General features: G+C 49.9%; 1 protein-coding gene across 3 annotated transcripts in view; it reads right to left on the bottom strand.

Annotated features, from left to right (window-relative positions):
- Positions 1-21754, bottom strand: part of APPL2 (adaptor protein, phosphotyrosine interacting with PH domain and leucine zipper 2) — a 52867-nt gene that overhangs the window by 11944 nt on the left and 19169 nt on the right. Inside the window, exons 3-14 of one of the 3 annotated variants that reach the window (XM_044915345.1) lie at positions 21271-21330; positions 20355-20426; positions 17594-17681; positions 14213-14254; positions 14038-14114; positions 13153-13299; positions 9071-9153; positions 6288-6446; positions 4705-4893; positions 3497-3539; positions 3357-3413; positions 3171-3259 (exon numbers count right to left, since the gene is read on the bottom strand). In XM_044915345.1, coding sequence (XP_044771280.1) covers positions 3171-3259; positions 3357-3413; positions 3497-3539; positions 4705-4893; positions 6288-6446; positions 9071-9153; positions 13153-13299; positions 14038-14114; positions 14213-14254; positions 17594-17681; positions 20355-20426; positions 21271-21330 — 1106 coding nt within the window. The remainder of the gene's footprint in view (positions 1-3170; positions 3260-3356; positions 3414-3496; positions 3540-4704; positions 4894-6287; positions 6447-9070; positions 9154-13152; positions 13300-14037; positions 14115-14212; positions 14255-17593; positions 17682-20354; positions 20427-21270; positions 21331-21754) is intronic. The other 2 variants (XM_021687371.1, XM_021687372.1) reach the window with 2 other exon arrangements.

Raw genomic sequence — 21754 nt, 5'->3', positions numbered from 1 at the left:
CACAGAAGACTCTGAACACAGGAGTGACAGGATGGAGCATCACCTGTGACCTCCACGTCACCAACCCTGATGGACATACGCTTTGTGAGCGTTGTCCTACTTCAAACACCCCCACGTCAAAGCAGCTCACGGAGTTGAGCCCCCCTCCTCAAAACTCTTCTTTCTTGGTTCCTACTGACACCATTTTCCTTGATGTTTCTTGGTGGCTTTTGTAGGTTCCTTCCCTTCTATGACAAGTGTGGGAGTTCTTCAGGATTTTGTCCGAGGCTCCTGTCTTCTCCTTCTACACTCACTCCCTCGATGATCTCTGCCACTGCCGTGTCCGTGCCCATGAGTTCCCGACTCATATACTCAGCCCTGGGATTTCCTCTGTGCTCCAGACATGTATCATCCGTTGATCACTTGACACTTCCTGGGATGTGTCGCGGGCCCCTCAATCTTCTGTCCAGATGTGAACCAACTCTTGATACCCACTACCAACTCCTTTTCAACTCTCAATGTGCCACCATCTGCCCAGGTGCTCAACCCAGACTGTGCTCATTTGATTTGTCCCCTTCCTTCCACTCACATCTCACTATACCACAAGTCCAATAGATTCTGCCTCCGAAACAAGTCCCTGAACCATCTACGTTCCGCCTCCTCTGCCTCGATCCTGGTTTAAGACTCCATCATCGTCACCTGGACTGCTCCCCCAGGCCCCGACTCGGTATCTGCTGCCCAGCTCTGTGTTCCGTGTCCTCCACTGTAGCCAGAGCTGCCCTTTGATCATGTAAAGCGGATCATCTCTCTCCAACACGCGCACATCTAGCTCTCTGCACCCTTCGACAACTCCCCAGGTCCCTGACCATGACTTCCTTCATGATCTGTTCTGCCTCCCTCCCTCCCCAACCTCACCCTGCTCCGTGACCCCCCTGTGCCCACACTGTAGTTAACTGGCCCCCTTTCAGTTCTTCAAACACACTAAGCTCTCGCCTCCAGAACTGCTGCCAGGAGTGCATGAATCTGGCTCTTTGTACGAGTGCCTACTTCTCATTGTTCACTTCTCAGTCTAAGTATTATCTCCGAGGGCAAGCCTCTCCATGACAGCACCTTCGTCTTTAACACCAGAGCGCTTTTCTCCATTTTAACTGAGTATTTATTTACCTCCTTCTGGTCTTTACCGACAAGACTTAGCTTTACCACCTCGCCCAGTGCCTGGGGCACAGAGCAGATACTCCACACATACACCGATACCTGAACAGCTGGACCAGTGAATGAGCACTGGAGGTACACTGCCTGCAGGGGCAGGGCCACCCGTGAGACTTGCTTAGAAGTGAGTGGCAGTTTGTTCCCACGAACAGTTTCTCTGCTTCTTTCCCGACTGTCATCAAAACATTTCTTTATTCTTAATGAGCTGACCCTGAGAGAGACAGGAGCACTGCCCCCCCCCCCCCCAGCCTCCACAGCTCTGGGCCGTCTGGCAGCCACATCCGTCACCCTTCCAGTCTCTGAGTTGATTCAGCTGCCTGGCTAGAGGTCTTTGTTGTTTCAGGATTCTTCTGTGTGACTTACTTATTCTATAACAGGGAGAAGAATCAGTAACTGAATAATTAAATCTGAGCTACAAATTGTGTTTTTAGAAAACCAGTCATACCTTTAATTACTAACACTAGTTAAACGACACATGGGCACCCTAGACAGTGTTAGAACTGCAAAAGGACTGGGGAGGTCACCTAGTTTTGCATCTTCTTGTGTCACAAAGTCAAGGAGACAGAGGCCCAGAGAGCTGAGCCATGCCAGGCCAGCTAGCTGTGTTGAAGGCAGAGCCATCGGAAGGTCTCATAATTCCGAGGCCAGCGTTCTCCAGCGTTCTCCAGCGTGCCCAGCTCGCAGCTGTATGGAGAGCAGGCCGGCGCCTTCACCAACGAGGCTCGCGGCCTAGCCCACTGGCCCGATCCGTATTCCCACTTCCACTCGCAGCGCCCTCCGTAGCGCTGCCCTTCATGAACATGCTGCCCGTGTAAACTGTGAAACCCAGCACTCAAGTGTCACCTGTTGCCTCTTGCCCATTTTTATTACCTGCGCTCAGCTTCTCCTGTTCTGTCTTAGCTACTCCAGCAGCAGCCTGTCGGGCGTCCCTGCCCTGTCCACCGCCCCGCCACGCCCCAGATCCAGTGTGTCCTTTCCACACCGGCTGTGGCGGGCCACCCCCCTCAGCCTGCAGTTCTGCTCCATGGCCCAGAGCACCTAAGCAGGGCCCCCAATCCATTCACATCAAACTCACAGCCACTTTCTGACCTTCTTGTCTACTGCTCCTTCCTGCACACCCAGGGCTGGCGCCCCGCCGCACAGCATCAAGACCCCAGGAGCTGAACTCTTAGCTTTCTGATGACGTCTGTCTGGACTCACGAGACAGTATCTGTGAAGCATTTATTTAATGGGGTTTTTTCTTCCATGCCACTGAAACATGGATACCACACACAGTCATAATTGTAACTTCGGCGTGACCAATGCTACAGCGCTCTATCAGTTAAGCAAATGGAAACTCCCATTAAGACAAAAGGTGAGATTCTTGGAATAAACCCTGAAGCTGTATTCAAAACAAGAGCGAAGCTAGATGCGTGAAAATGTTCACTCTATGTGATAAGAGCAAACAAAGGAAAGGGGGGCCACCTAAATGTTCCACAGCTAATAATAAGTCACAGAAGAGTGTGTGTAGTTACTAAAAGGAACAAATATGAGAAATGTAAAAATATGAAAAATATATGTGAAAAAGGAAAAATTAACGCACACGCCGAAGGATCTGTACGTGGGCGGGTAAGGCCTGGGCGGTAACACAGATGCAGAAAAGGTGATTTTGTTTCTTATTTAAAAAAAGTTGTTTGGGCTCCAGAATTTTGTTGATGCTGACAGAAAGTGTGAGAAGCCCTGACCAGCAGACCCTTGGCGCCGGCCCTGTCTGCCCGGGCTGTGGCTGTGTGGGCCAGCAGGAAAGGCAAGGATGGCGCCAGGGTCACGCAGCCGTGGCTCCGGCTCTGCCCCTCACAGGTGGGGTGACCGTGGGCAAATACCCCACCTCTCCTGACAGCCTGAACTCCACCCCGACGTGGTGTGTGAGGACGAAATAACTCCCGTCAAATTCCTAACTCCTAAGTACACACAAAGCCACTTTTCCGCTGTCTTTTAGTTACCTGGGGCATGAGCTTTCTTGCTTTTTTCCAAAACTTGTAATGGGAGTCACTGCTTGGAGAGCCGTCTGATTCAACTTGATGGCGACCGCCTACAAATGCACCGGAGGACAGGCTCAGTCCCAGGAGGGGCGCTCACCCTTCAGACTGAGCAAGGGCTGGGGATGCCGGGAAGGCAGGGTGAGTTACCTCTGGGTTGTCAGTCAGGTAGATCTGTCTGGAGATGTTGTTTATGGCACTTATCCACTGTGGAGAGAGGACATTAACAAATCTGCTGGATCCCAGTCACCCGCTAGACTAGGACAGAAGTGAAAGAACGAAACCTTTACCTCTTCATTTTCCTTTCTGCTTTCTGCCTGGAGGATTATTCCCCTGAAATAAAGTGTATCCAAGTCAGTGCTTCCCACACCTCTGACTGAGGCTTATTCCACATGCACTGAACTCAGCTGGGTCCCAAAGGGAAGGGCCGGGAAGGCAGGATGACAGGAAGGAAAGAAAATGGGATTCCAGCTCACTGCTCATTCACTGTGTGATCCTGGACAGATACTTCCTTCCCCGGGGCCTGCGCTTTCTCATCTGTAAAGTGAGCAGCTGGTCTCAGATCTACTAGCTCGAGGCTGAGGACATCCTGTTGGCCTCTCGGGTGATTGGGGCCACCAGGAGCCCGGCCCAGAGGAGTCAGCAGACCCCGCACACCTTCCCACGGAGGGGAGTGGGGGAATCGGATGCAAATAACACTGCCCTACCTCTGGGGAGGGCTTCACCCTTTCCAGGGACCCCACAGCGGTGGGAGGGGGGAGCATGGCTCTTCTCCTGTTTTACATCTCGGAAGACCAAGGAGTTACATAACCAGGGCTGGGATCCCAGTCCGCTCCTGTCACCCAGGAGGAAGGACGAGGTCTGAAACTGCTCTGCCAACCAAGCAGACGGTCCACACTGTACCGACTTGCCCGAACACGCTCCTGTTGACACAGGAGCTCAGCTCAGAGCTCCACACGGAAGCAAATGCAAGCAGCCACAGCTGAAGGGCGGGCGGTCCCTGTGAATGACCCTAAGTGACCTCTTCTGGGCCCCTGAAGCACATGGGGGTCTTCGGGGACAGCATGGGGCCGAGTGCACTGTCCATCTTGGGTTTCAGCTGGAGCAGAGGGCTCCGCACAGGCAGGTCTGGGGGCTCTCCTCCCTCCTCCCCCCGCACCCGTACAAACACAGGGCTTCTGCAGAGCAGGCAGGAACGGCCACCGCCTTCTCCTGACAAACAGCTCCTCCTATGGCTGCCTCCCACATGAATGCCATGTCCCCTCCAAAGCCACGGACAAACCCGCACTGGGGCTCCTTAAATAAGGCAGAGTGGATCCCACAAGGGTCCTGTGTGAGTGCTTAAAGAGCACATAAAAACATCCTCCCCAAAGGTCAGCAGGACCCGGAGCGGGGCCTCTCCCACGGAGGCCGGCGCAGAGGGCTGAGCTAGGAGGCCCTTGGCAGGGGTGGAGTCACTAGACTTGCTCTCCTCCCAAATAAATGCCGTGTGGCCTACGATTTCCCGTTGGGCGTGGTGATCTGGAAGCAGTATCGTCGGTCTTCACAATCCACTGCCATCACCGAGCAGTTGTCCAGGTCCTGGATCAGGCCTCCGGCCACGGCGCCCCGCAGCTGACACATGAGGTTCCCGCCTTGCGTGAAGAAGTAAAGCCTCTCCCAAGTGGTGGTGACCAGCCCTGTTTTACTGTAAGAATTGTGGTTTTAGAACGCCCACTGGTACAAGGAAGCCCACGCAGCACCTCAAGGTCTGGCTGCCTCTTGACCAGTATTGGTGGCATTTTAGAAACAGTGTTTCTTTACATTAAAGCAAAGCTGCTTTGGAAGGAATCCAAATGCAGAGGGGCAGAAGAGGCACAATTTAGCTGGAATGACCGGGAAGTTAGGCGGTGGCAGCCCAGGGCCAGCTCCGATGTGCAGGCAGCATGTCTCCCCCCAACCCCGTCCCCCACGGCAGCTAGACACTGGCTTCTCCCGGGATCTGGAAACGGAATTAGTCCATCCCCATTAGGAACTGAAAACCTAGATGCTCATTTCTCTAAGACGTGGAGCTGAACTGCTCTGAGTCCAGGGAAAGTCACCAGGGTCCCCTCGCCTCACAGCACCCGGAATCCTGCGGGCATTTACGACATTGAGTTTTGCTCCAACTGGATGCTTTGTGGGCTGCTTACAAGAGGAATATCCAGTAACTGGCAAATAACACCAACCCTGTAGGGATTTCCATCCATACAAACTGATGGAGATATTTAACTTGTGATCTCAACAAGCTGAGCTTCGAGGAGCTCCACCTTGGTAAGAAAACAGCTGGTGAGTCCTCCCTGTAGATCCTCCATTTGCGAACTATCAGGTACATTTACTTGATTGTTTATCGAGTAGCAACTAAGTGCAGGGCACTAGGCTTCCTGCCTCAATAATTACAGTTATTTCCCAAAACTGGGAATAGCTAACATCTGAGTGCTTACTACCTACTAGGAATGACCTCATTCAGTCCTTGTAACAACTTTATTTAGTAGGTGTGATTATCAGCTCCGCCTCATGCGTGAAACCCCACCAGGGGGTGTGCCTGGACCCAAGTCAGAGTCTTCACCCCACCGAATAGCCTCCATCTGCTCTTGGACACAAGGAAGCCTGATCGTCCTCCCTTCAAGTCAAATAGCCCCGAGTGTTACAGTGTGATTCAGTGTGTGTGAGAACCTGGATGACCCTGAGGCTTGCTGGCCCTCGGACTCCGGCCTCAGCGGCAGGCCTCGAGCACCTGTCAGGGGCCTGGGCCAAGGGCGGGATGTGACAAAAACTCCCTACGGTCCAGGATGACGATGGTTAAGAGCAGGCTATCTGCGTATGGCCACGGTAACCAGGGACAGGGGTGGTCCACCCCTCGGAGTCCAAGTACTGGGTTCTTAAAGACTGGTTCGAGCCCACCCCTCAGTGACTTGGGCCCTGAGCCCCAGAGGCTTCCCGTGTGGCCGGCAGGAGGCTCCCGTGGTGGGAATTCTTCCGCAACCTCCCCTGAACAGACGCTCCATAACCACCTAAGGGAAAACAGCTTTCAGAAAGAGAGGCAAGCAACAGCATTCTCACCTTCTAAGATTAAGGTAACCAGCCTTCTGGATGAGGTTCCTGTTGATCTGTGGTGCAGCCACGTCAGAGTCCGGGGCGTAAACAGACTCATCAACAGAGAGCAGTTCTTGCTGGGACACCCGCATCTTCTCTGCTTCGGCTTCTAGTTCCACCTGAATGCTTAAGACAGAAGGTGTCGGGTCAGTGGCTCCCCCCAACGGCCGACCCAGTACTGCTGAGCAGCAGATGCCAGAGCTGTCCCCATGGCTTCCTGCCACACGAGGGGGGCTCAGGGCCCAGAAGCTGGGCGTCATGGGGCTTGAGTCTGCGCTGCTAAAAGCGTTCATAGGAGTGCTCCTTTAAAACAGAGCAGAAGAGGGACGCCTGGGTGGCTCAGTTGGTTAAGCGGCTGCCTTCGGCCCAGGTCATGATCCTGGAGTCCTGGGATCGAGTCCCACATCGGGCTCCCTGCTCAGCAGGGAACCTGCTTCTCCCTCTCTCTCCCTCTGCTAGTGCTCTCTCTGTCAAATAAATAAAATATAAATAAATAAATAATAAAAAAAACAGAGCAGAAGGAACACCACTGGACAATGCCGGAACCCAGCGGAACAATTTCTCCAATTTCTCTGCTGACAAAGCGGGATCCAGGCTTAGAACTGTTGAGGCAATTTTTTTGAAAAGACTCATTCATCCATTTTAGAGAGGGTGGGAGAGAGAGGGAGGGGGGGAGAGGGAAGGGGAGAGAGAGAGAGAGAGAGAGAGAAGGAGAGAGCAGGCAAAGGGGGCGTGGAACCCGATGTGGGGCTCGACCCCACCACCCCAAAATCACAACCTGAGCCAAAGTCATGAGTTGGGGTCTTAACTGACTGAGCCACCAGGCGGCCCATGTTGATGCAAATTTTAGGAGAAAAGCTTTGAGGAGCCCATCCTCAGGGCTGCAGGGCAGGCTGCCTGCGGAACAGGTAGAAAGGAAGGAGACAGCAATCATTCCTGCCACCTCCCTGCCCCCGCCCCGGCTCCCCTAAGGTGGGAAGGGACACTGGAGACAGAAAAATTACCAGGAGGTGGGACCAAGGTGCAGTGACAAGACAAAGGCAATGCTCTTCCATTCATGGCAGCCCTACCACCGCCCGAGACTGCCCACGCTGCGCACCAAGGGTAAGAGGGCCAACGCCAGGCTCTGGCTCATGTGCATGTGTGCGTGCTGAGGTGTGGAACACCTGGAAGCTTGAGCTGTAGACAGAGGCTCTGAGATCTGCAGAGAGATACAGCATCTCAAACATGAGCGCAAATGTCCCGCCATCCGTTAACAACAAAATCTAGTGCAGGAAAAACCTTTGAAGCACAGATGGTTCTCCCAGAACACAGAAAGCCAGGGGATTCAGGGAGCTAAAGCAGGGTAAGACAGAGGCGGTCAGAGAGGGCTGGGGGAGAGAGGTAAAAAGCGACAGTGGGCGCCTTGCCTTCCTTTCTTCTAACACCCCCAGCAGCTAACAACCAGATGAAATGGCAGGACACTGCAATAGGATTTCAGAGTGCTTTCCCGCCTCCTCCTAGACCAGCCCCACCAGGGCCGCGGCGGCCAGGCATGAGCAGCTGTGACTTCCAGGAAGGCGCAGATGCCTTCAGAACCACAGCCCTCCCGCGCACTCCTACGAATGCTCAGCTCTGGATTTCCTTGGGATTCATTCTTTATTTTCAGCATCTGAGGTACACTTCTGCCTCAACAAAGTCCACTATTGGCCCCCAGGTATTTTGAAATGCATGGGCGCCTGGGTAGCGCAGTCAGTTCAGCGTCTGACCCCTGGTTTCGGCTTAGGCCACGATCTCAGGGTCGTGAGATCAAGCCCCGTGTCAGCCTCTGTGCTCTGTGAGGAGCCTGCTCACGTTACTCTCTCCCTCTGCCCCCTCCCTGCACTTGCTCGCTCGCTCACTCTAAAATCAATCAATCATAAATGTTTTTTTTTAAAAAGGTATTTTGAAATGCAACATCCTCAAAGGAGCAACCTTCCTCCGTTTTTCCACACAAAATAAAATCCTACACTCCTACTTCCATTTTGTATATCTGCTTCTCGACTACTCTCTCTCTCCCACACTCCAGAAACCACGGAGTACTCCTGGAGCCACACCTGCGGTGTGAATGAAACAAGCCTCCTTGGGCTCACTGTCATGGACACTGGCGATGGAGACAAAGGGTGTCTGAGCATCAACTAAACGTGGCAGGACAGCCTGAAGAACGGATGGTGTATGTTTTAAAAAATAAGCATTTGCAAGGCTGAAGTGCGATTTGTTAAATTAATTCAAAAAAGGCGTAAAGCCTCGTTATCTATCATAAATGGACGTGACGGCCAGTTTCCTAAAGAGTCACAGCACTTCTGGCTGCCAACCCCTTGGCTCCAAAGGGGAACTGAAGCCACTTCTAAATCCACAGCGAGCCTACGCCGGGCTCACAGGCTGGAGCATGTAAAGACCGGCCGTCAGCACACAGAAGGAGACCCTCCCTCAGCACAGCAACTGGGACTTGATGGGACAGTCCCCCTGCGGACACTTTATCTTTTCTTTAAGCTACATGATCCATTCACGTGGTGGGCACGCCTCTGGGCTGGGGGGGGCGAGGAAGGGGGGAACACCAGAAGGCATTACTTTCCAGCCTCAGTATTCCTGAATATCGGCAGCTAAGAAGGGGCCCACTGCCCAGAGTTCCCATGGTGGTGGGGCTCCGCGGGGCGCCCCCACCTCCCAGAGGGGTGGATTCAGCTGGAAAGGCAAAGGCCCCCAGGACCCAGAGTGGAGTGCAGCCTTACCTTTGGACCATGTCCGCAACTGAGGATAAAAAGCTGTTCATATTTTGGGAAAACATCTCTGCTCCCTTCTTAAAAAAGTTAATCTGAAAGACAGAATGGTGATGTTCTGAAGGTCATCTAGGAAAGGTGATCAGTGAGCACATCCCGCGCGGGACTGACAGCGCGGGGGTGGTGACCCTGGCTGGCCGGCCCCACCGCGTGCTCGCAGCGCTCCGTGCACCCCTGCAGAGCCCCCCACGCCAGCGAGTTCCTCCCAGAGCCCCCAGTGCGCTGCAGAATGGGGGCGCTGGGACCGAGCTCTCCTACTGACAGGCCGGACGGAAACATCAGGGATAATGTGAGTTCACTCCTTGGCACATACCAGACCAGGCGCGTCGGTGGACTGACAATTATCTCTGATAGTCCTGTCATCAGCTCTTTTCCTCTGTGAATTCTAGATAGAAAACTTCTGAGGGGCAAGGAGTAGGTCTCCACCTTTGCGTCTCCAGGGGCTCCATCGGTGTGTGACACCTGACCTGCACAACGCCGGCCAGAACCGGACGGGGAGGAGGAGCAAACCCCGAAGGCTGCGGTGACCCCCGTCAGCGAGCCGCGCCTGGCTCGGAACACGAGCTGGACAGAGGATACGGCTGGGACACTGCCCAGGGGAAACTGGGTTAAAGACCCTTACGAGGCTCTTCCAACCCTGACGTCAACCCAGAGGGGGCTGTGGGTGTGGAGGCAGCAGAGTTCTGGGCCTGAAAAGGTGCTTGGACAGGTGAGCTCCCTTCCGGCCTCCAACGTCCTGGGATGTGGGCTCCCTCCGCCCAGGGGAGGGTGGCCCCAGGAGGGCTCCGTCTCCTTTGAAAATAAAACTTCAATTGCTGGCTTTTGGGGAAGGGATAGAAGGAAGTCCTTACTTCCTATGACTCCGGGGTATTCACTTCCCAGGAAGTCGGGGTTGCCTCACAAATCCTGAAGGGCAGGGGTAAGGGGAAGAGTGGCCACCTCTGTGCATTACTACATCTGTAAGCATCCGGCCCCAAAGCTCAAGTCTCCATTTCTTTCCACGGCCAAGGCTTTAAAAAATCTGAATACTGGGTTTGAACTGCTCCATCTTACATGCCTGATCACAGAGAGCTAAGAGCTGCAAGCCCGAGCCATGAGAAAAGGGAGAAAATGCTCAGCTTTGGACGTGGGTATTTTCTCACACTCTATGCCAGCTCATGTGTCTGATCTGGAAGCGGCCCCTGCCCTGTGTGGTGGGCACAGAACTTGATGGCGCACCCCAATGAGGCTGGCACGTGTTGTCATGCTCACATCCTGGGGAAGTATGCACTCCCATGCCCTTAGTGTTCACAGGATAAAAACAGAGGATGGGGGCGCCTGGGTGGCTCAGTCGTTAAGCGTCTGCCTTTGGCTCAGGTCATGGTCCCAGGGTCCTGGGATCGAGCCCCGCATCGGGCTCCCTGCTCCGCGGGAAGCCTGTTTCTCCCTCTCCCTCTCCCCCTGCTTGTGATCCTGCTCTCACTGTGTCTCTCTCTGTCAAATAAATAAATAAAATCTTTAAAAAAAAAAAAAAAAAACAGAGGATGATCACGATTATCCTAATGCACGGTAATCATGCAGGGAGCTGCTCTGGCCCTGTGATCTTTTAATCATAGAGAGATCAAAACAGTAAATGCCATTCTGAATCTCCGAAACCTCAAATATCAAAGTCTGTTCAAGGAGGCTTCTGCATTTCTAAGGACACAGCCTCCCAGTGGCTTTCCTCTCCTTCCCCTCCCTGAACCCCTTGGAATTTATACTCCAAATTCCATGTCTTAGCTCCCCTGCTATTCTGCAAGTTCCTGGCGGGGGGCGGGGAGGGGGGGCTCCTGCAATCCCTCAAGGAGTCTGATCTGAAGGAATGGAAGGGAGGGATGAGATCCTGGCTTCTCCAGCCACCTTTCATCAGATCTACCCTGTGAATACTACCCTGGACTTGATTTCTGTGATCTCATAAACCTGTACACAGCTTGCAAAATCTCTGTTGCAGGCATGACGACTGAATCGTGATTTCAGTGCAAGGGCCTGTTTAGCAATGGCCAGGGGAGGCAGAAATGAAGTCAAACAGCTTGCACCTAAGTGGGTGGGTGGTGCCGAGAAGCCTGATTCAGGGCCACATCATCCAAAGACCCAGATTCTCACGCCTTCGTGAGCTGCAGGAAGTACAGTGGTCAGATGGCCATCAGCTAACAAAGGTAGACGCTTAGTCAATGCTGATTTAAAAGGGCTGATAAGGCAGACGGAGAGCGAATGCTTTGGAATCATCCAAAAGATTCATGGGTTTAGACAACAACTGGTGTTAAGTGAAGGAGCTATAGTTCTTGGCAGGATCTGAAGTCTGCAGGGGGAGGAACTATTTGGTCTTGTGTCTTGAAATCTGGGTACTTTCCACATGAAAAGTGAAACATGCCATCCTCAGTCCTCGAAAATGCTGCTTCGGCCACCCAACAATGACATGACAGTGTGCGGCTCTTCTCCATGTCACCAGGCCCAGGGGTGCGGGGGGTGCTCCTGCAGCCAGGCCCCCTCTCCCTGGGGCAGCCTTCACTTAGAAAGTGCAGGCCAAGAGAAGCCGGTTTGATACTTCAGGTGGAACAGAGTGAAAGCAGCCAGGAACAAGTCCATCCGTTACACCTGTGAGGCTCCTCCCTAACTAACTGGGTGCGCCAACCACTACCTGCTCAGCCTACAGCTGCTCATCTTTCTGAGGCTCAGTCCAGGCCCCCCTCTGACCCTGGGCCTCTAAAGAGTGGGGATTCCTGCTCCACAGGCCCGGACTGTCAGTCCAGGGCGGACAGACAGGACAGGAGGCGTTATTAGAGAGCAAAGGCAAGACCGACGATCTCCAGCACGGCCAGGCCCTCCGCCGGGCAGAGGTGCAGTAACTAAGGAAGGAGAGAGGCGGGTATCAGCGCCCACCACGAGGAAGCTGGACGCTGCCAGAGGGCTGCTGCGGACCGGAGCCCGCGGCTGGACAGGGCTAGCTGTGGGTTCAACCCAGCTTTACGCAGATGACACAGACAGATTCTAGCTCTCTACTTAAATATCACCCCTGAAGGCATCAGCCGACTTGAGTTACCTCATCATTCAACGTCACAACCACATTAAGACAGATCCCTGAGCTTGAACGCCTAAAGATCCTCTCTTGTTCCCCTTTCCCCTGAATGCTACTGATGTTGTGTTTTTTGAAATGTATGTATTTTTTAACATGTGTTAAAAAAGAATAGATGCTCACACACGTGGCATTTTAAAAAGTTGCTGACTTTTTTTCTTCTCAACATTCTGCTTCCTGACATCCCTTTCTGTTCCCAGATTGTCGTCAGCTGAGAGAAGATTCCTGGGTGTGTTTCCTGCACGTGGAGTGAGGTGCTAGAGTCCGTGTAAGTGGGGCTAGAGCACGGCAGGGATGGGGGGGCATTCACCCCATATGCACACTCACTCCTGTCCCTGCCAGGCTGGGTGCTGCTGGGCCAGGGCCCCGCCCTGCCACTGGAGCCTCCTGACAGACGGATGTTCAGGAGACCACTAACTGGGGGAAGAAGTCACCTACATCCTGGACAGAGACTTGAGCAAACCATGGCAGTCTTTCGCCACGCCCCGGATGCCAAGGTGCCAGCCATGACCTCAGCAAGGAGAACAGCACAGCTGAGGGTGACCCTCACCACCCAGAGTAGCATGGGACTGTGCGGGGGTCCTGAGCTGTAGGCCCAGCTCCACCAACCTGAGCAGTCAGCTGCTTCTCAGAACATCAGACCAGGCCTGGCTCTCACTTGGCTCAGAGGCAAAGGGCCACACCAGCCCTTCCCCACGGGAGGCTTGGGACCGAGGCCGTCACCATCTGCACGTACAGCCTGACAAGTCCAGCTAACGATCAGCCAGCCCACCTGGAAGCTCTCCACGTGCTGAGTCTAAGGAAGGTTCCAGGGAGGTGGTGCATTCGTGTTTCCTTCTCTGATGATGCTTTGGTTTCTCTTAAAGGCTAGCTCAGCAGGAATGCCAAGCTGTTCTCCCCAGCTGGCTCAGGTCTTAGCCCTTAGGGGAAGGGCACGGCCTACCTGTCCGTGGGCAAAGCCTATCATGGGCTCCATCATGGCCACACGCTTCCTGTACTGCAGCGTGTTGAGGGCGCAGTAGTACTGAAGGGAAGAGAGGTGCTGTTTCCGCCGTGCAGCTGCCACCTCTTTCACGACATCTGTCTTCACCTGGGTGAGAGGCGGGAGGAAAACGTCAGGCTGTCTGATGGACATGGCAATTCTATAAGAGCATGAAGCTTCAACAGTGTGCATTTACTCACGAGACCCATTTCTGCAACCAATAAAACTCAGATAAGGTTCCACCTTATGTTTTAAAAACTCCCAATTAAAAATACCAAAGTATTAGCATCTCTGTGCTTGTGGGGCTGCCCTGGGGTAAAGCCAGTTACTCTCAGATCCCTTAGGAGAACAATATGGTAGCATGCACTGAAAGCCACAAACATTTTAGTTCACTCATAAGATTGTATTCCAAGGAAATAATTTAGCTCAAGGAAATCATGCAACAGAAGTAGGAATTTAGATGCGTTAAAATGGTCAATATCATCTACAGTAGCAAAAAAGCATGAGTGAAAGAAGCAGAGTCAACACCCAGGACAAGAAATTCAAGTGACCTGAATACGTATGAGGCAGACAAGCATGAGGTACCAAGCCTGAGTTGAAATCATTGTGCTAATGTAATTATACAATGGTTCCAAGTTGGTGTTTAATAAACCAGTTTGAAAAGCTAGAATAGGGAGGTAGAAGTCTACTTATGAGATTCAGAATAAGTAATTAAAAATCTATGTATAGGAAAGAAGAAAAAGAATTCATCAAGTTACCCTCAATGCCACGAATTCACAGCAGGAACATAGAAAAGAAGCTTAAGTAAACGAGGTGAAAAACAACAAGTCCGGTAGGCATTCTTACCTTCTCGTTCTCCTTTTTTTTAGGAAGCCTGCTATATTTTGCCATTGAGAGGTCATGCTCTAAAAATAAAGAGGCATTTTAGCTCCCAGATGTGTTGAAAGGCAAGAACATTCATTCAGCATCTCCAGCCACATGCATACTAAACCCACGCGCCAAGAATGGAAAGGATGCCTACCATTACTGGCGAGTCCAAAAAGATCCTTTAAAGTGCTAACCTCTGAACAAGAGAAAACAAACATCTTAGAGCAAAGAAAAATAAAATACACCAACCCAGAGCTCTGTGCTTCCCCAAGAAAAGAAAAGTCTCTGTGTGGAAGGAGGAAGGCTCTGTGAGCACCTCCTCAGGGTCTCTGGCCTCCTGCCTGGTCTGACTGGACTTTGTGGCTTCAGCTCCATCCCAAACTTGGGACCCTGACTGCCCTTCAGGCCACTCCTTATAGACAGCATTTGGGAGTCCATGAAGCAGAGGGCACTTGGGGGGATGTGGGCTGGAGTGTGTGGTGGCCAGGTACTCTTAATGGAGCCCTGCAGTATACACTGGAGACCTGGAGATTCTTTGGCCCCCCAAAAGAGTGTTTTAATACCTCTTTCCTCACAATACCCGGACCATACCTAGAACCTAGGAGTGCCCTGTTGCTGGCCATTTTAACATCTGGCAAAGCCACCACTAACAAAGGAATATGGGATGCTTGTTTTAATGAAAAAGTCTGAAGCCATCTAGCATATGGTACCTGCGACAAGCCAACAAACACCACTATTACCCCCTGTGGATGCCGCACTCCTCATGCACCAAGAGGTGTAACAAAGTCCAAGACCAAAAAAACGACAAGGTCAACAAGGGCGATGGCTGTCCAAGGTTAAAAACTTAAAAACAGGGGCGCCTGGGTGGCTCCGTTGTTAAGCATCTGCCTTCAGCTCAGGTCATAATCCCAGGGTCCTGGATCGAGACCCGCATCAGGCTCCCTGCTCAGCGGGAAGCCTGCTTCTCTCTCTCCCACTCCCCCTGCTTGTGTTTCCTCTCTCGCTGTCTATCAAATAAATAAATAAAATCTTCAAAAAAAATTTAAAAAAAAGGACACCTGGGTGGCTCAGTCAGTTAAGCGTCTGCCTTCAGCTCAGGTCATGATCCCAGGGTCCTGGGATCGAGACCCACATCGGGCTCCCTGTTCAATGGAGAGCCTGCTTCTCCCTCTCCCTCTGCCTGCCTCTCTGCCTACTTGTGCTCTCTTTCTCTCTGTCAAATAAATAAATAAAATTAAAAACAAAAAACAAAAAAATGTACACAGAGACATCTAAAAGAAAGCGATACTTTCTACTACTTTACCACAATCCAGTTTTGCTTCATCAAACAAAGGAAAGCATTTTCATACCTTTTATGTCTTTTTCAGTTTGCCTCAAAACTGCCTCCAGCTTTTCAATCTCTCTTCCCGTTTTTCTTACTCTTTTTGGTGTCGGTTGCTTTCTGCCTCTGTGGGCCTGCCTCTCCCTTTCTTCCCCTCTCCCTTTTACTTCCTGTTGGAGCACTTTCAGGGTTTTACACTTTCCGGGTCAAATAACTTCCCTACTAGCCTTTGTGTTCTCTTCATTCACATATGTACTTGTATTGATGCATAAATGAAAAAGACAGCAAAATGTCAGATAAAAACCATCACAGCAGAGGGGAGGCCAGATTCTAACCTAGTTCTCAGGCTGACTCAAGTATGACCCAGGCCAAACCCTTCAAACTTGCGTGTTGGTGTGGTCAGAGGAGGTTACTTTGATTCACTGTTTCCATAGATACCTAAGAGGCTTCTCTTTTTACTACTACCACATAGATTTATTCTCTTAAAAAAAAAAAAATCACCATCCTGGGCAAATACTACTAATCCACACTTGAGCCGTTCAGGATGATGAAGGCCCGGTCGTCACCAATGCCGGCACCCTCTGCCCCAGGCTGCCTCCCATCACAAAGCTGAAAGACACAAATCTGACAATGTAGGTCTTGCGGGGGGAGGGGTGATTATTTTCTGTCTAAAAGACTCGGACTTTATTTTTAAAATGAAATCCCCACACATTTCTATGATTTTATTTAGAGAAAATCTTTATGAAAAAATGCACCCAGACTCTCAGTTCGTACTGGATAATCAGCACAGGACTACGGGCAGGTTTGGGATTTACATGCAATTGTAGATAAGCAACACTCAAAACCACTAAAAACCCTGCTCAAGCAAGGTTTCTCCTTACACAAGCTGACATTTCATTTATTCTTCTTTGTCAGGTTTCAGTGCTGTGTAAACCGCCCTTGGCAAATGTTGATGCCAGGTCTACCCCACTCCCTAAAGCCTCAGGCGACATGATCACCGGGAATCTCCAAGTGAGGGGGAGAAAGAACATGGTCTTTAAGATGTACTGCATCTTTTCTGCCTGAATAAATTTTACATTTTAAGGTGTTATATATATATACATATTTTTTTAAGATTTTATTTATTTGAGAGTGAGAGAGCAAGCATGAGGGGGGTGGGGGTGGGGGAAGAGGCAGAGGGAGAAGCTGACTCCCGGCTGAGCAGGGAGCCTGGAGGAGGGGCTTGATCCCAGGACCCTGGGATCATGACCTGAGCAGAAGGCAGCAGCTTAACTGACTGAGCCACCCAGGTCCCCCTGAAAAGGAAGTAATATCCTGAACAGATCTCTTAGTACTCAGTTTAGACTTTTTTAGCCAGCAATTTTTTACATCAGTGTTCCAGAAAATACAATTCTTTAATCTCTAAGCAATTAATATTTTCGATGACATAAAGAACAAAAAGACTAGAAAGTCTGGGTTCCCTTTTGTAATATCAACTATTTTTTTCATGAATTTTAGTTCTTTTTTATTCATTTTTTGACTACCTTGATTTCCAAGAGATATAAAATTACTCTATAATTTTGCTTTGGTTTTTGGCTGAAGAACCAAAATTAGTCCAAAAGGGCAACCAGGCTCTCTGAACCAGTCCCAGATCTGCCCACCCACTAAAATGTGAGCTCCCGGAGACCAGGGAGCTCGTCTGCCTTGTTAACGGCTGCAGCCCAGGGTCTAGTACAGGTAAAGCATGGTCCCCACCCCTCCGTTCCTAAGGCACCCACTTTCCAAAGCATTCATGGCTCCCCCAAAACAGCATGCCTTTACAAATGCCCCAAACCAGTAATATAAACCTTGCCATCGTTGTCTCCTTGGTAAACACTCATCTCTCAAAACCCAGCACAGAGATCACCTTCTCCAGGAAGCCCTCCCTGGTACCCTAACGTCAAAAAGGTAATCACATCTTTCTGTGTGCTGTCTTGTACCTCTCTGTCCTGTTGCCCTTAACACATGATGTTATGACTGTCTGTTTCCAAGTCAGTTTTCTCATTAGCCTGTAACCTCCTTTAGGCGAGCCAAGAACATAGTGGAGATTCAGTGGAAGTTAGCTAAACTGAAGTGCTCAGAAAAAGAAGGGCATTTCTCAATGATGCACATATTTAAAGAAATTAGTACAGTCAGAACGATTATGAAATGAATTGATATTTTGAAGGTAATTGGCACTGAACTCAGTAACTTTACCTGTGAGATCCTTTTCTCGAAATTGTATAATAGGTAGAACCATTGTGTCTGCCAACTGTTTAGCCAGCTCTGTATGGAGAACATTAAGCTGAAAAAAGAGAGAAATCTTACTGAAAAAAAATTATGCCCACTATAACGGACACTGACTTCTGCACAGGATCACACTGAACACTTCTGTGTGGTTCAAGAGTTCTGTTACACTTCCTTAGCAAATAAACAACCCTTCATAAAGCTACAAATGATATAGGCCTAGAGGTTCTAAAACTAAATGCGCGGTTCTGAGCTGGCCTCAGGTTTGCTAAAGGAGTCTCCAAACCCATGGCTACGGTCTATGTACTACGTTCCCAGGCTGAGCCACACCAGCTGGAGGAGGAAACGTCACGTTCATGTGCATGCAACGAACACGGCTCACTGGGAGCACTCACCTCGGGTCACACTTTACCAGGCCACCATAAGTTCTCTCCTTCTCAGAACAGCCAAAGTCACACTTGAAAGACTGGCCTGCTGGGAACCCATTAACCCGACAACCACAGCAGTTGTGGGCCTGGGAATTACTCTGCAGAAAGAAGGCTCCCCACTGAAACCTCAGATCCCAGGCCTCTGTTCTTTCAAAGAGCAAGCTGACTGTATTCAAATGTGATCCTCCTCACCAAGTAATTTTATTTTCTTTCTCTCCTTCCACCCACCTTGTCAAGGCCTTCCTAAATCCTGTTGTAAATGGTGCAAAAGAAATAAGTCATCCCCCCTCAGCACTACCATTTTTGAGTCCCTTTTGCATGCCAGAGTTACATGCTTTATATCACTTGGTTCTCACCCACTCTGAGAGTCAGGTCTTCTTTATTATACCCATGTAACAGGTAGGCAAACAACTCTCCAAATCCAAACAGCAAAGAGGTGGAATGGCTGGGATTTTCATCCTGGGCTACTATATCTGAACTCCAGGCTTTTCCTACTACACCGTGTTGGATACAGAGTCTTTTATGCTCATAGAGTTGCCCAAACTTCAAATGTTTGGTGGTCTAGACATCAGCAACGAACACAGATATTCCTGAAGATGTTCTGGGATTCCTGGTTGGTGAACAAAGGGAAATCACCCACCAATCTGTGCATTCGGCAAAGTTTCGCTTTCACGTGCATAGGTCTCCACACCAAGAGGCTTGTTTGAGAACCCCTGATGGGGCCAAGCTTCCGGGAGGCCATGATACCACCTATAAAATCACATTCCCAGCCTTCCAGCCTTTGGGAATGATTCACTCTCCACCAAAAGAATCATCATTCCTGCCCACGAAAGTAGGGTTGTAAGTAAGTATCTTAAACTGGAAATATAGGTTCTGGGGGTTTGAGGACTAACCACATTTCCTTAGCAACTGGCTCTGGTCAAGAAAAGACCTGACTTCAGGTAGTGCAGCCCGCTGCTTCTCCCCCTGGGCTCCTTATTCATGGTTAATTAGGAAACATTCATCTCCTCACTTCCAAAAAAATTATTTTTCCATTCATGCTCCTCCTATCTGGAAAAGATATCCACCCATTTTAAACATTCATTTTGAAGAGAGAGTCGTGGGAGAAAGGATGAAGCTCAAAAGAACTGGATGACGAGTTCTCTGTTATATCCCCAGTGCCTATAACAGCACCTACCCCACAGTAGGTGGTCAATACGTGTTTGCTGAATGAGTATCAACTTGCTGGGTTGGTTTGTTGAATGAATGACAATGCAATCAGTACAATTTTATATGAATGCTAGTTTCTCATGTTATAAACTGAAGACAGTATCTCCTTTACATTAGCGACTGAACAGTTAAATGGAACCTGCATGTCCTTTTTCGCTTCTTCTTTATCATAATTTTCTACTGTAAGTACTGCAAGCTCCTTGAAAGGTGAAATACCCATTTCATACCGACCTAATTCTGTAGAGGGTTCTGCTCAGCACCAGTAGCCTCTGAGCTGGGGTGTTTATTACAAATAGGATTTATGTACTTCTCTTATAACAATACCTGTTTTTCACAAATGTTCCAAACGTATTATACAATACAGCTACAAGAACAGTTGTACGAAACCCTTTGTGGCGGGGGAATCGTGCCCATCCTCTTCCTCCCCCAAAGAAATGTCCATCCAGATCATGTGAGTATTTAGAAACAAGGTCTTTACAGATGTAATGAAGGACCTCGAAATGAGATCATCCTGAGTTATCCAGGTAGGCCCTAATCCAATGATAAGTGTCCCTATAAGAGAAGACACAGATGGAAGGGGTGAAGTGGGGTGGGGAGGAGGCCATGGGAAGGCACAGGCACAGACTGGAGGGATGCAGCCACATGCCAAGGGACGCCCAGGGCCACCAGAAGCCGGAAGAGGCCAAGAAGGTTTCCCCCTCAGGCCTCTAGAGGGAGGCTGGCCTTGCCAACAACTTGATTTCATACTTCTGGCCTCCAGAACTGGGAACAAATAACTGTCTGTTGTTTTAAGCCACCTACTTGTAATTTGTTACAAGCAGCTGGAGAAACCAATACACCCTTTTTGGGAAACTGAATTCTCAGAAATCTTTCTCTTGGTCCATTATTCATGTATAACAAAGCCTTTCTCCTCAAACCAGAAACAAACATAATCGCATACAACCTGTCTTGTGAAATGAGCCTTGGAAGAGCAACAAGTTGAGATATCTTCTTAAATATTTGAGTAGATACATACAATGGAAAGTGGGCCAACACAAAGATGAAAGAAAGTTCAAGAAAGAATCAAATAAAATTTTGCCGTGTTTCGATCTTACCTCATCTACCACTTTGGAAAAATAGTGGAGTGTAGAAATTACTTCTTCGTCGCCTTTGCCAAGAGCAAAATTCTAAGACCAGAGAATAAAAGACCCAGGTGTTAACGCCTGGAGAGTCAGTGCTGCCTCACCCACATCCCAGCGCCCTCCAGCCAGCTCCCACTCTGCTCCCGGGCGCAATCGCGTCACAGTGTCTATCTGCAGAAAACGAGTGCGCCCGCCACTTCCTGCCCCAGCGATGCACTCAGTCGCCCCTCCCGGGCTATGCCTTTGGTGGCCATCACCCTTCTTCTGTCTGGACATAACGGCATCTTTGAGTTTATTTCCTGGAACTGGGTTATTTCCCGGAATTTGATTCATTTGTAGCCCCTCAGACCATGAACCCTCAAGGCAGTGGGTGACTTCTGTAGGCTAATTAGAATACATCATAAAGACTTTGGGATAATCACCAGTTAGAATTTATCAGGGGAAAGGAAAAGGCAAGACAAAAAAAACCCAAAAAACAAAAAACTCCACCAAAAAACAAAAAACTCCACCAAAAAACAAAAAACAAAAACAGGAGTAGACCATGGACAAAAAGAAAGAAGGAAATCAAAGTCTCTCAAGGATGCCCTTGGAGAATTCCTTTTTTTTTTTTTTTTAAAGATTTTTATTTATTTATTTGACAGAGAGAGAGAGAGAGACAGTAAGAGAGGGAACACAAGCAGGGGGAGTGGGAGAGGGAGAAGCAGGCTTCCCGCAGAGCAGGGAGCCCAATGTGGGGCTCGATCCCAGGACCCCAGCATCATGACCCAAGCTGAAGGCAGATGCTTAACGACTGAGCCACCTACGCGCGCCCCTTGGAGAATTCCTTAAAAGAACTCCATTTACGAGAGTCCCGAGCATAGCATCACATGCCACATAAATACCCAGTTACCTGTTTTTCATATGCTAGCAGCTGCTTAGAAAGCTGCTGAGTGGCCAGGCACATCTCATTCTGCAGGGAGAAGAGAAAAGCAGGTAAGATATGTCCAACACATGTAAAGTCACCAAAAAAAAAAAAAAGTCACCTCAGAGAATCCCTTAAAAAAAGTATATGTTGTGTCTGTAAAATAATAGTTTGCTCAGGAATTATTTGGAAAACAAGACCAAAACAAATTAAAAACGTTAAAGCTTGCTTTTCTCCCCCCACCATTTACAAATTACTGTTCCTTCTAGTCAGTCAGTACAAAAATGTAGTGATCAATTATGCTATACCCAACATCCAACAAAGACTCCGCCCCTGTCCTCACACAATTTACTGGGAAGCAGACAGCAAAAAATAGTTACAGGCATGACGAGAACCGCAAAGGAAAGCATGGACGTGTTAGGAGGCTCTAGCAGGAGGACGCAGATGGTCTCTAAGGAAGAATGGTTCTAAG

The sequence above is a fragment of the Neomonachus schauinslandi genome, chromosome 5 (genome assembly GCF_002201575.2).
Source record: "Neomonachus schauinslandi chromosome 5, ASM220157v2, whole genome shotgun sequence".
Classification (NCBI taxonomy): Eukaryota; Metazoa; Chordata; class Mammalia; order Carnivora; family Phocidae; genus Neomonachus; species Neomonachus schauinslandi.
The sequence above is the reverse complement of the archived record's forward strand: the minus strand, read 5'-3'. Positions and strand labels throughout refer to the sequence as shown.